Below are 14534 nucleotides of genomic sequence, written 5' to 3' on the forward strand. Positions count from 1 at the left end.
TTCGCTGATCTCTTTTTCAGGAAATCAGAGAGATGGTGGCGCCTGTATTAAAAAGCTTCCAAGCTGAGGTAAGATCTGAGGCCCAAGGCATGTCAGAAAAGCATCCCCTGCTTCCTGTCCCATCCCACCTGGAGTTGGCCGAGGCAGCCTTAGCCATGGAGAGCTCTGGACAAAGCTGCCCCCATTGTATACCCTGTCCCCGTCCTGGGTGTCCTGGTTGACAGAATTCCAGCCTCATCCCCAGCACCTCCTTCTCGGTGCCCTGTGCCCAGCCTCCCACTGGTTTGGTTCTGTGTAAGATCTGTGACCATGAATGGGCCTCCTTACCATCACTCCTAGGTTCTGGGTTTTGAAGTTGGTGGTGTGTTTGAGGAGACAAGGCCCCCCTTGGCATTCTGTGCAGCTTGCATCTGAAAGTAGCCTTGCAGATAAGCACAGGCAGCTACCAGCCCCTGCAGCAGGCCTTTCCACTAGCCCACTTCATGCATCAGGTCAGCACTGTCCAAACTCTTCCTGCCAACCATGGACCCCAGCTCTCCGTGACAGCCAGGTTATCCCAGGCACAGCCTTCCTCTTGCCTTTGCAGAAACTCCTCGTTTCTCCTGTGGCTTGACTTTGTGGCCAAGATTGTAAGAGTGTCCATTCGCCAGACAGGCACAGTCTAGAAAAAGACTAGTCACCCAGGTCGACAAATAAAAGGGAAGCCAGGAGCGGGCTGCTACTTCTGGGGACTGGCACTGTCCGGAGCTCACTGGCAGGAATGCATTTGAATTCTGTTTTCTGCCAAGTGCCACAGAGCCATGTAAGTGCGTGAGGCAGTACTGAAGTAAATGGAACGTAGCACTCTGGAAGGCTGAGGCAGGAGGGTGGCAAATTCCAGCTGAGCGTGGGCAACTTAAGGACTTAGTGAAACCCTCTAACAGAATAAAAATTTCTTCAAGAGTTGGGAATGTATGGGCCAGGGAGATAGCTCAATAGAATAAGCGCTTGCCTTGCAAGCGCAGGGTCCTGAGTTCAATCCCTGGTACCAGAAAAAAAAAAAAAAAAAAAAAAAAAGAGTTGGGAATGTAGCATAGTGTGAGGACTCTGTATTCAATCCCAACACCATGAGGAAGGAAGGAAAGGAGGGAGGAGGGGAACTGGATCTACACCAGTGCTGCTATCTCCATATTTCTCAGCCCTTCATTTTATTACCAAGTGGACTAGTGTGCTTATTTATATTTATAAGACCATTCAGTTCTAGTTTATTTGATTGTGAGGCACCTGCACCAGGAGGTGGGTGGAGCCAAAATGAAAGGAAGTAATAAGGTTAGGAATGTGGTTTTCTGGCTTTGTGATTTTTAAAAAATAGAACTTCCCACCTGCTGACTCCTGGTCCCAGGAGGGCCCCTCAGCACACTGCCTCTTCAGCAGCTGGGGCCTTCACAGCCCAGAGACAGGCAGAGCACTGTTTTGCAGACAGTGTCACCTTGTCAGCACTTCCTTTGCTAGGGTTGGCGGGGGCAGGGCTTCTCTTAGCCTCCGACAGCCTCAGGCGCCCTGTCTGTGAGGTGAAGGTGAAGACACTCGAGGTCTTTTAGTATTGGGAGTGGGATTCACCAAAGTACAACGCAGGGAAAGAGGTTGCTGTCATGTCTGGCACTTGGAGATCTTCCAGGGAGATGTGAGCTACACTTTGGCTGCCCCCTAACTGTGTGACCTTGGGTGAATTGCTTGACCTCCCTGTGCCTCCGTTTCCTCATCTGCAAAATGGACAATAATTTTACATACATCATAGAGTTGTGATTGAGGAAGAACAAACCGGTGACCTCTGATTCCAGAAGTTTTGCCCTCTACTGTAGCTGGACTGGCAGCTGTCTTTCCCTACCCAGCTGCCAAGGCCTTGTATCCAAAAGAAGGAGGCTTCCTGTCCTTGTAGGAAGTAGGCTACCTCTGCAACAGGACACAGATTTGAACTCTGAGTGTGAACCAGTCCTGTGACCTGGGGAGGTCCCTCGACCTCTCTGAACTTCAGCCTCCCTCCTGCACCAGCGAGGAGTCCCAGATCCAGGCAGCTCCGAGGCATCAGCTCAGCGCGGTGGTGCACAGTTGGTGCTCAATTAAGTCCTGGGGCACAGAGAGCCATGATGGAGCCCGAGGGGAACAGAGCTGAGCCCTTGTTTCTGAACCCCATGTGGTGTGGTGCATAGACACGGCTTTAGTGGCTGGAGATCTTCAAGGAACTTCATTCATTTTCTTAAGAGCGCTTTCCATCATGCCTTTAGTGTACCAAAGGCTGCGTTTCTCTGGAATCGTCCGCCCCAAAACCCCTGCTTTCCTCATGATCTATTGAGGAAGGCCTGGCACTCTCAAGGCCCTCCCCACGCCTGGCGGTGTGGGGAGCACAGCTGTCGAGGAAAGGTGTTAATAACAAGCCTTCTCTCGGTCCCCAGCAAGCTGCTCACGCCCAGGCTGTTTATAATCCAAATACGATTTTCATTTTAATTTTTCTAATGAGGGTTCATCCTTTATACCGCTTCCCTCCCGCAATCCACGGGGCTCTGGGCTGGAGCTGCAGGTTCCCAAGTGGGCATTAATCACCTTCTGGAATATTCCCTGGGGCAAATGCTGTCCCAAGTCACATAAACCAGCCCATAAAATGCCGCTGCAGCTGAATAGCCCGCCCATCATTCCTGCCTCCCGGACTCCTCGCGCGCCTTTGCTTGAAATATACCGTGTTGGAGTTCGCTTCAGAAATCCGCTCCACCAGCCCTGGTGGGCGCAGACTCTGCGTGGCCTTTTTATCTTCATATACTGTATGTGAGTGGGTCTTTCTCTTTTCTCTTATTCTTTTTTCTTTTTCTTTTCTTCCCCCCCCCCCACCCCCGGCTAGTGGGAGGGAGTGGGGAGGAAGTGAATGTGTCCTGCTGTGAATGAAGGAAGATTCTTTTTCTGCCTTGATTGCTTAAAGGACAGTTATGATTTCCCCTGCTCAGGGAAACAAAGACAGCCAGAGAAGGTGGCTTAATGGAGACAGCTTCAAATGGCCAAAGTTTGAATATCCTTGTGCACAGAGAAAAGAGCAAGACGAAAGCCCCGCTAATTACAAAAGTTGCTTTATGAAAGATAATTCAAAGCAATAATTTAGCAAACATAATCAAGTCGCACAGATGGGGTTGTTGATGGATGGATTGCAACATGCAATTAGCAGTTCTCACAGTTACATATCATTAACCCTCCGAGCACAAAAATTATTTTCTCATTATTAGTTGAAAAGGTAAAATTAAGCTGACTAGACAGTAAAGGAACAAACTACAATTAATTACCTTCATTTATTACAGTCATTATTTTAAACTTATTTTTACTTGAAGAGAGAGATGAAAACATCTAAATTAAAAGTTTTGTTGTGCTAACACCGAGGTGAGACTTTTCAGGGGAAGGGAGGACCGATGGATGATGGTCTTTTTCTCAGCCTTCTTCAGCCACCGAGAAGGGGCGTGGCCTGCACGCTTGGACCCGCCCTCCCGAGTCTCATGGAAGCACAGCAGCCAGAGAATCCAGGGTGTGGGGTCGGGCGCCGTGCTCCAAGTTCGCTCCTAGTGCTGACAAGCCTGTGTGATCTTAGTAAGGGCCTGCTATCTCTGAGCCACTGTTTCCTCGTCTGTGCATGCGCACAGCTCCTGGACTTGTGTGAGGGTCTCTATGAGACGTCCAGCGTCACGTGACTGATGCACCTCTAACTCTCATAGCCAGGTGTCCGTGTTCCCTTCACCTACCGTGGTCTGAGGGTGCGTGTGTGGCGTGATCACCTTCCCGAAGTGTAGGGAGACGAATAAGTTCCCCTTACCAGAGGATGTTTACATTGTCATTTGAGTCAGTGCAGTCATTTATTCACTCAACACACATTTGTTAAGGAACTGCTGCATACCAGGCAGCACGGTACATACTTAGGTGCCAGCCCACCTCGACCCTCTTTTGCATGAAGAGGAGCAAGTGCTCATGCAGCACCCAGAAGAACCTCCTGGAGAAGCCAGAGCTACCCTTCTACTTGGTCCCCTGCAGATCCACTTATGTGGATCTACTGTGTACCCGGCTTACACAGGAGCTGTGGAGAATCCAGAGATGGGAACAGACCATTCCTGTCCTCAAGGACTGTCCTTAGAGTAGAGTCTCCAGGGTTGCCATGACATCCAGGAGCTCTAGAGAGGCCTGCGGGTCCCCTGTCCCTCCCAGAGCTGCCTGTGTTAGCTGGACTTGCTGCTTGTGCCCATCCCCCTGCTGGCCACAGCAGGGCACATCCGTCTGTGCCCTCAGACTCCCCCATCCAGACACAGGGTCTGGATCTTGTCCTTGCTTCTGGGCCTGGCCTACCTTGACCCAAAGCCACCTGGGGCTGGGAGCTCTGGGGCACACACTGTGTGAGCCATCAGATAACCACAACTCCAAGTTTCATCTTCCAGTGACCACCTCCTGGGAGACAAGGAGAGAACTGCCCAGTAGAGCACAGCACCCTTCCCTGCCCTGCAGAACCGGAAGAGGCCTTGATGGGTGGTTGTACAGAGCTCCTCCTTTGGGCCCCTGGTTCTCAACAGGGGAGAAGCAGAGCACTTGCATCTACTGAGGGCCAGTGCTCCACTCTTTTTTCCCTCCCTACCTCTCCTCAGCTCACCCAGCCATGCTTATCCTCTTCCCTCCCTCCTCTTCTCTGTCCCCAGCCCCCTCTCCCAGAAACAAACCTTTGGGAAGATTTGAGCTTAGAGCAGAGTTCTCCAATTCCAAAGCCTGAGTCCTGACCTCACAGCACAGAGTGCAGCAGGCCTTTCCTTCCAGACCCCAGAGGACAGTGATGGCTGTTGGGCAGAGGCTGGGCACAGGGACACATGCAGGGTCCCTTTCCAGGCAGCTTTGCACTCCGGGGACCCAGGAGAGGGGCCCTAGAAGTTCCGCAGCCCTCAGGTCCTTTCTGAATTCTTTGCATGGAATTGGGGGCTCTCCAGGACCCACACTGGCTAGCAGAAATTGGGAGCAGACACACAGCCATCTTGTTGGTTGTGGACAGAGGTAGTGTTGGATTAGGGACTGGCAGAAAAGACCATAGTGGGCCTTTGCCACCTCCTGTGAGCATGCCAAGTGGAGAGTGCCAAGGACCATGTGCCTTGATGAGCAAATGATCAGTCACCAACAGAAAGTCTAATCCTGGTGAAGTCAGCTGCCCTGTACTGTGGCGTCTGAAGTGTGGTGGTGATAGTTTGCTGCCTGAGTCATCCAGGTCTTGGGGTGGCCCCAGGTCGTCGAGGTGAGCCTTGTGTCCTGCCATGGTCCACAGGATGTCAGAGCCTTCCCTGCCAGCCTCACCCAGACAGGTGCTGGACATCCACCCCAGGCCCCTCCTTGCAAGTGGACAGAGGACTGCGTGTCCCTTCTTCTGCCCATGGGCACCTGTCATTGAGTCCCCCACCAGGCCAGGCCAGCAAGTGACAGCGAGTGAACAGAGCCAGGCTGCTGACAGTACCACCTCCTAATGGGCTGTCACTGTGACTTGGGGGTCACCCAAGCAAGGCTCCTGCAGGGACCGATTGCTTGCCTGCTCCCTGACACACGCTCTCTAGTGGTTACTTCATGCATCATTCATGACCTCTTTCTGGGGGAGATTCTGTGATCAGCCCTGAAGAGGAAGGGCCCATGTGCACCTAGGCAGAGAGGCCGAGGGGACATGAGGGGGCTCTCTTTACCATGGGCCAGCCGGAATTGCAGCCCAGGGCCCTCTGCACTCCACCCCGCAGTCCTCTCCTCAGCACACACACCAGCCCGGGGGTCCCCACCTTGGGGTACTGGTGCCTGCCCTTCCTTCAACCACCCCTGTGATGAACTCCTAAGCATCCAGTGCCTGAGAACAGGGAAGCGTGCCCATCAGTCACTGCCAGCAAGGCACACAGCATGATCTGCCCAGGCAGTGTCAGAACAAATCATGCCACATGGCTCACTAGTAAGTGCAGGGCTATGGCAGTGTCTAAAGGTGCTGGGGTCTGCTGGCGCATGCCTGTCATTCCAACACTCTGGGAGGCTGAGGCAGGAGGACCACAAGTTCAAGCCCAACCTGGACACTCAGTGGCTTAACAAGACCCTGTCTCAAAGAAAAAAAAAAATTTAAAGGGGAGGAGTGTTGCGTGTAGCTCAGTGCAAAGGCCCTAGGTTAAATCCCTGACACCAAAAAAATAAGTACATAAACAAATAAATTAAGTGTCATATGCTGAGCACTGGATCACTGGGGACCTTGGAGCTGCCATAAGGATTTGCTGTGATTACGAAAGAAGTAGGAGCCTCGGGGCATGGGTCTGACTGGGATTCTAGCAGGATTGCTCCAGCTGCTAATCAGTGGCAGGAGAGACTGTCCCTTCTGTGGTCACTCTCAGAGACCAGGCCTGAAGTCATCACTGATGCCCCGATCCTCTGCGCCAGCTCAGACCCTGCACTTTCTGAGACTTTGAGGGCTTTCTGCCTTTCCCTCCCAGACCACAGTGCACTGCCAAGGGAAGTCCTGAAATAGGCAAGAGCCCCAGGGGATCGAACAAAGCTGGGTCACTAGAGACAGGATGTGCACAGCTCTCCTGCCCCACCCCTCACCCCTGCATCCTGTCCCTTCCTGTGTTCTTCCTGTCAGACTCTTCCGTCTAAGCAAAAATTACATTACAGGGTTTTCCTCATCTTCCAGCCGCCTTTGATGTCCTAACCATCCTTTAGTATATACAGCCCAGCTTCCCATGGTCCTAACCAGTTGACAAGTGTCTCAGTTACTCTTCTTTCATTGCTGGGACAAATACCTGACACCTAAAATGAAGGAAAGGTTTATTTAGCTCACAGTGGAGGTTTCAGTTCATACTCAGCTGGTTCCACAGAGGAGTGACATGTGGCAGAGAGCAACTGTTCATGGTGGTGGCAAAGAGCAGAGAGTGCAGGGAGTGGCAACAGCTCAAGCAGCTAGCTAGCCTCCCTCCCCTCTTTACATTGTAATGCAAATTTCCCACCCGAGGGCTGGGGTGTGGCACTCACACCTGCAGTCCTAGCTTTAGATCTGGAATCAATCACAAACCCCAGCAGCCAATCTGCCCCAAGACTGCATGAGGCTTTGAGGGGACAACTAGACAAAAACCATAATAGCAAGTCAGGGAAAAATGGCCCTGCCAGCAGGACTGTCCTGGGAGGAGTGATGTGCTATGACCCAACGTGGCCATTTCTTTGGTTTTTTTTTTTTTTTTTTTTTTTTTTTTTGTTTTTGTTTTGGTACTGGGAATTGAACTCAGAGCCTCACACTTGCCAGGCAGGCGCTGTGCTGCTGAGCTATCTCCCGAGCCCTAGCTGGGCTATTTCTTGCCTGTGTCTCCTTGTGTAAGTCACTTAATCTCTCTTGGGAAGACACCTAACCAGAGTCCACTTACTGTGCTTTTAAGTGGAAATAGTACAGCCCCCAGAGGGTCAGCAGCAGAGCTCAGTGAGTTGAGACCTGAAAGGCCCAGGAACAAAGCCCACCGCAGGGACAGTGCTCTGGGTGCTGCACTCCTTTACCTTTCCTCCTCCCAGGAGGGGGTTCAGCACCCAGCTCGAGGGGATGACAACAGCTGCTAAGTGATGTCTCCTGGGCCTCACCTCTTCTCCAAGGGCAAGAAACAGGCTCTGAAAGGGAAACCACCAAGCCCACACAGCTCTTCCCCAGCAGTGCAGAGTGCAGGAGACCCAGACCTCAGCTGGGAGGGCTGTACTGCCCCTGGGGGGCCTGGAGTACAGGAGGAGCTGGGAACTCCTATCTGGACTGAGGCCTGGATTGCACATTCACTGGCAGTGAGGGCTGGAGTAGATGTCATCACTCAGTGGGGAATTGGCCTCAGCTGGGTCTTGGCTGAGCCATTATTTCCAGCAGAATCCACCTGAGAAGCCAGTACCTACACAGACATGAGATTCGAAGCTGAATCTTGCACATCCAGCCCAGGACTTGGCCACAGTAAGTGCTTAGGAAATGGGGGTATCTCTTGCAGCTTGAGTCGTGCAATAAGGGGGCCTTTCAAGTCTTTTCCTCTTGCCCAAATGCTCCAGGGTGCTTACATACATTCCATACTCCTCTGCAGTAACATAATGAATGACTTGGTAGAACCCACAGCCTTTGCACTGAGCTATATCCTTATCCCTCCCTTTTTTTCTGAGATAGGGTTTCACTAAGTCACCAGGTTTCCCAGGCCAAACTGGAACTCGCCATCCTCCTACCTCGCCCCACCCCCAGCAACTGGGATTGCTGATCTGCCACCACATCAGGCTGACATAATGGCTTTTATGGGCACATCTCCTAGGCTGGGGCCTGCCCCAACAGCGCAGGGTAAAACTTTGGCTGAACTGAACATCCTTCTGAATTTAATATCAAGAACGCACCAAAGCGTCATTGAACCTGTCACGCCGTATTACAACCAAATTAAGAACCAGCAGCAGTCCTCTCTCGTTTGGTATCATATGCCTTATAAAGTAAATTATTAATGCTTTTCCCCCCCAGTTAAGCAGTTATTTGCAGTTGTTCCGGGTATTTCTCATTAGAAATAACATCATCTAAAGAACGATATTGATTGATTTTTTTAATCTTGGAATCATGGACGTGAACCACATTTATATGACATTCCCTTTAACTAGAATTCTCATGCTTTATTTTTATATTATTGATCTTTTTGACACGAATTGCTTTTTGGCCTTGTGCGAGCGTTGTAAGCTTTCTGCCTGCAGAAGAATGGGCCTGGCCAGGAAGAGTGATCGCCCCAGCCACGTGGCAGTAACATTCCCGCACATTTAACAACAATTAGTGTGTGCTGATGCCGTGGTAGACTTTCGCGTGTGAAAATTTACAAGCCTTTTAATGGACTGCATTATGGAAGGCCGTGCCAGGCTGCTTGGTGGCCGATAAGGCCGCTGGGTGGCTCTCTGTGCCCACATCTGCCTCTGGGGGGTGAGGGGGAGCAGGGTGGAAGCCCCTGGAACAGCAGCCTGTGACAGCACCAGGGGACCAGTGGCCGTTCAGTCACATGTTCATCCTCCCAGTGAATGTCTGTGGGGCACCTAGTGTGTGGCAGGCTTGGTGCTGCGCGCTGGGTGAAGATGCTGAGCGTTACCATTCTCTTGTGGGGAACAGTTTGGCCATCTGTGGCCCTGGGATCATGCTCAGTGCTGCGGGAAAGTGAGCACACATTCCTGAGGCACCTTGTACCAGGGCTGGGCAGGAAGGACATAAGCCCAGGGTCCTGGGCACCTGGGTTCACACAACAGCTCTCAGCGAACCTCAGCTTCTCTGTGCAATAAAGACAAGAGGAGCCAGGCCACTTCGCCTCTGTTCCTCCTGCCATGCAGGGATACAGCGAGAATTTGGCGCAGAAAAAGAACTTGATGTGTGGGACTGTGATTATCTTACTAAGCATAGTGGCCTTGAGGTCCATCCACGTTTTAGTGCCTTTATTTTTAATATACTTTGTTTAACTCTTAAGTTCAGCATGACCTAATTTTTATTAGTAGCTATCAGCTTGCTAAGTTCCTAAAAATTTAAAAATTCATTTTGGCAACCTACTGCAGGCCAACTTCTAGCACACCACCAGAACTGTCCCTGTAGTGAATGAGAGCAGAGGTAAAAATGGCAGGCTTTAGATCAGAGAGCCCTTGAGTCAAAGTCTTTTTATAAATAAAGTTTTATTGGAACACAGCCATGCCCATCAGCTTAGCACTGTCTTTTGCAGCGTTGCCACCATGCCAGAGCTGAGCAGTTGCATCAGAACCTGTGTGACCCCAGGAAATGGAAGTTATTATCTACCTTTGCCAAAAAGGTTTGCTGACCTCTGCTTTTAGGCAATGGGAAGAGACCAAATCTCATTCATTCGTTCATTCAACAAGTATTTACAGAGCACCTACTGTGTGCCAGGCACTGTCACCAAGCACAGGAATGTATAAGACAGAGACCAGAACTCTGAATCCCTCCCAGTGTTGTCCTTCTGAGAAGATAGACAGTTCAGCTGCTTGCAACAAGTAATTTCACTTGCCAACTTCAGCAGAGCTGTGCCTCAGGGCTCCAGGGGCTGGGAGAGCATTCTGAGATGTTACAGGGCTTCTAGGAGGAAGTGGTTGTGATCTGATGCAAAGGAGGGACGGTCTAGTTACGAGAAGGCCAGAATGTCACACCAAGTAAAAGGTCAGCACGCCCCAGTGCCCCTCAAGCAGGAGGCAAATGGGAATTTCAGGCACTGAAAGCCCAGAGCCACCGGGCTCCCTCTAGCAAGGAGGCCTTGTGGCCTCCCCACCCTCAAGGGCCACCCTTAAACTCTCTATCTTCCGTTTCTTTTTATTTCTTTTTTCTGTGTTTTTAGGGAAGGGTCTAGGGTATTCAGGGTCTCACTACTAGATCGGACTTGGAGTGATTCTCCTGTTACAGCCTCCCAAAAGGTGGGATTACAGGCAGGCGCCACCACGCCCAGTCTCAATCGCTGTCTCAGCACGCCCTGGGTGCAGACTCGGCACTGCAGTTCCAGGGATTGAAACCCTGGCCCCTGTGCCTGCTTGCTGCCGCTTTAATCCACTGAGCTATTTAGCCAGCCCCAAAAGACATTTTCTTATTTGTTTCCTCCCTGAGGTTTCCAAATTTTTGCCCTGTAATCATTCTTGGCATAAGCACAAAATAATAGCACTTAATTAAAATATACAAAATCAAAGAATAGTACAGATCAGTGTAAATGAAGAGCGGCAAAATTCTGTAACCAGAGTCGAGCAGAGTTCTTGCCTGAGCCCTAGGAACTGAAACAGTAGGGTACAAGTGGGGCTCCACCTTCTGAGTGCTGTTGGGATTGCCCTTGGGCTGGCTCACTGACATAGGATATTGTGGATTAGATACTATGTCTGTTGTGATGCAAAGTATGGGATATTATAGAGAATTTGAAAGAATCCTAAAACAGGAGACAGAGTTTCTCTTGCAGAGAGAAACAGACTTAAGTGGACAAAATGCCGAGATCCCTGGACGGAGGAGAGCTGAGATACGAACCCAGGTCAGTCTGGCTTTGGCAGCACGGCCTCTGTTTGTCTAGCTCTGCTTCTCTCTGCATCCCAGCATCCTTCACTTAGCTGGTGCATGGAGAAAGAGGAAAGCAGGGTGAATTTTGCAGGAGTCTTCAAGGGCCAGTCCCCAAGGTGGCCACACTGCTTCTGCCCTCGATGCCTGGATCAGAACTCTATAACAAAACCACACCCAATTTCAAGGGTGTGATCAGACATCCTGTGCCCAAGAGGGAAAGAAAATCATGGTGAGGGTAGCACATAGCCCTGTTTGCGGCAGGGTGGCCCCTGAGGGATCAGGCGTCTCTGGCCATGGGATCAGTACAGAGCCCTGAAATAGTCTTGCACATGGTACCATGTTTGGACCATGAAAAGGAAATGCATCCAAAGGTGCCTCCCTACCCAGAAGCTAGCACCAGGAGAGCAAGGCTGTGAGCGATGTGGATGGTGTAAAGCGCCTGCTGTGTTCTGTTCCACACAGAGCCCACTGTGGGCAAAGATGAACCTTGTAGCAAGGAAGCCTGCCACCTCAGGGAGTCCACCTGAGAACCACTAAGGAAGAAGCAAATTGCACCAAGGAGGAAGGGGTTAGTGTTCAGGCAGACAGTTCAGGAAGCTCTCCTGGAAAAGGTGAGATCCAGGCAGAGATTAGGAAGATTCGGGCAGGGACAGGCGAGGGAAGTAGGGCATGGGCTGAGAGCACAGGGCTTGGCTACGGCGGGACCTGGACTCAAGCCCCCATCTGATCAGTGCCTAGATGATCTTAAGCAAGTCACTTCTGAGCCTGGTTCATCTTCAGTAGTACAGTGATGTCTGGTGAGGATGAAATGAAATGGTAATGCGCATGCAGGTAATGCGCATGTTCATGGGGCTGTGTAACACATAGGAAACTTCAAACGGAGAATGCTTGTTGCCTGCTGGCAGGTGTCTAGAGCTGGGTGCAGGAGGTCACATGCAGAACTGGACATGGGCTTCTGAGTGCTGTCTGTAGAGAGAGGAAGCACTATGGAGGCTTTTTGGGTGTATGGAGACAGCATGAACAGCAGCTCGGAATAGAAAGATCTCCATGCAGATGCACAGGGCAGGAGGGAGTGGATTTGTCGATCCAGAGTTGTCTTCGGGGCATGGGTAATGTAAGCGCCATAGGTGGCCTGGCCTGGAGCAGGAAGGGGCTGCTGGCTTGGAAGTGTTGACAAAAGGCCTGAACCTCTGGGGGAGCAGAACATGACACTAATAGTGGGAGCTGGGGGAGCTGGTTTCAAGGAAATGTGGCTGGGGGAGAGGGAGGGGCCCAGGCTGGAAGGTCTCTGGCTATGTGACCCAGGGCTCATCTTCCCCATCTGGAAGATGGGGAACTACTTGCCCCTCCTTATTAGGGCTGTTGCTGCGGGCTTCCATGAGGTCATGCCTGTCAGGTGGTTGGTGCTTAGAAACGACCCTTGGAATCGCTGTCCTGATTTCCATGGAGTGGGACTAGTGGCTGGGCAGGGGACAGTTGATGCTAATGCCAGCAGATCCCTCCAACACCAGCAAGCCATGCCATGAGGACTGTGGCTGGTGACTGATAGGTTCTGGCCCTAGTATGAATTGCTAAATTCATCATGGTGGTCATCTAATATGGCTGAAGCCCTTAGAACAAAGTCCATCTTCCCCAAGACCACCTCCCCCTTCTTCTCCAGCTCAACCCAGGACATAATTTACTTTCACCCTTCCCACTGTCTCAGAGAAGACCCCCCAATCAGTTTCTCAGGTACATCTAAACATCCCCTTCAAACCCCTCCCCTGGTAAAAGGCCACAAAAGCCTCGGCCTCCCTTTGTCTAATCTAAATTCTCTCCATGTCCTCAAAGAAAATAAAGCTCCTTTCCCTTCTTCCTTCTGCCTGTTTCTCTGCTGTGCCGAGTACCTATCAGTGACCACAGCAGCAGCCAGAGCTCCCGTGTCCCCCATATACACCTGGAATTCTTTTCATCTTTCTGCACATATGGGGGTGGGGGGTGTTAGTGCCCCTGATGAATGAATGGACTCTGAAGCGTAAAAGCTAGACAGTGAGGAGGTGGGACCACCACTGACGGCCTCAGTTTATACACAGGACAGATCTACCCGTGAGGTGGATGATTCATTTTGGGTGCTGTATGGTACTCTGGGGGTTTCTGAGAGACCTCAGGACCAGAGGCCATGGTCTGGTTGGCATTGGTTTAATAAAAAGAACCAGGAGAGTTTATTCTATGTTCTACAGAATAGTGTGCACCCTCACTAGGAGCTCCAAGTCATTAGCTGATTCCATACGTTGTGATAGCAATCATAGTTGTCCAAAACCCATTGCCTCCTAAGTCCAGCCAAAACTGTCCACCCCCCAAGGTGAGGAGGTGTCATCGAGCCAGCCCCCACTGTTGCCAGCTTAGTCCCCACTCCAGGACGAAGAGCTGAGGTGCCTTTCACATTCTGTTCCCTTCCCTCAGAATGCTCTTCCTCCCGAGTCCCTGGAGACCCCCACTGTCCTCCAAGTCTCCACCCAGACGTGGGCTCTGCTGCAAGGCTTTGTGACCCTCTAGTCCGTGTCCTCTCTGTGCCTCCTGAATGAGGTGCTTCCTTGCCTTCCCCTGCGCCACTCTCTGTACAGGCAGTGGGGGCTGTGACGTCTTGCCTCTTGGGTCCCCAGAATCCAGATGGGCTTATCTAGCGCACTCGCTATCAGCCCATGTGAGCACCTCTGGGGCTGGCCTCACACACATGCCTCCCAGATTACAGCTCCCGTAACTTCTGTGACCCCTGCCCCGCCCCCACTCCCATGAGGCCCTCTGCCAGCCAGCACGCCTTCCCTCCCGCCCTGCCCCCCTTCCTCTCTGCCTTTTTTTACACTCCTATCTCAGGGCCTTTGCACACACTACCCTCTGCCCCCTGCCTGGCACTCCTTGCCCTCCAGTTTGCCCACTTAATGTAGGATTCTCAGCCTCATTTTGGACCTAGCACTCCTTGGTTATGGTGCTGACCCAGGCATTGGAAGGTGTTCATCAGCTTCTCTGGGATTTACCCACCAAACCCCAGCAACACTTCCCTAGGTGACAATCAGAAATGTCTCTAGACATAGCCAGGCCCCTGGGGACACAATTGCCAGGGATGGTGAGAGCGCTTCAGCTCTCTAGTCAAATGTCATTTCCCTGAGAAGGCTTTTGTGACCTCCCAAATCTAAGCCTCCCTTAAGTTGTAAACCCAGGACCCTTTACAGTGCTTAGCATGGTTTGTGGTTGTATAGTGTTTGCTTAATTATTCAAATACTGCTCATCCCTCCCACTTAACCAAAGGAAGGAGCGCGTGCATTGTACGCTATTGTACTCCCTAGTCCCACGTGGTGTTTGACACAATAAGTGCAGAATAAATATTTATTAAGTGAATGTTGACACATAATAACATTGGCAAAAACAATCCTCACTGTTTCTGTGTTCCAGGCGGCATTCTGAGTGCTTTGAAGATACCAATTCATTTTTCCCCCAT

At 51.2% G+C, this 14534-nt stretch overlaps 1 protein-coding gene across 1 annotated transcript in view; it reads left to right on the forward strand.

Annotated features, from left to right (window-relative positions):
• The window catches only part of Cux2 (cut like homeobox 2), a 237896-nt gene that overhangs the window by 155024 nt on the left and 68338 nt on the right, over positions 1 to 14534 (forward strand). The window contains exon 3 of the mRNA XM_023720433.1: positions 21 to 68. Coding sequence (XP_023576201.1) covers positions 21 to 68 — 48 coding nt within the window. The remainder of the gene's footprint in view (positions 1 to 20; positions 69 to 14534) is intronic.

The sequence above is a fragment of the Octodon degus genome, unplaced genomic scaffold, assembly GCF_000260255.1.
Source record: "Octodon degus isolate 3935 unplaced genomic scaffold, OctDeg1.0 scaffold00076, whole genome shotgun sequence".
In the NCBI taxonomy this organism is placed as follows: Eukaryota; Metazoa; Chordata; class Mammalia; order Rodentia; family Octodontidae; genus Octodon; species Octodon degus.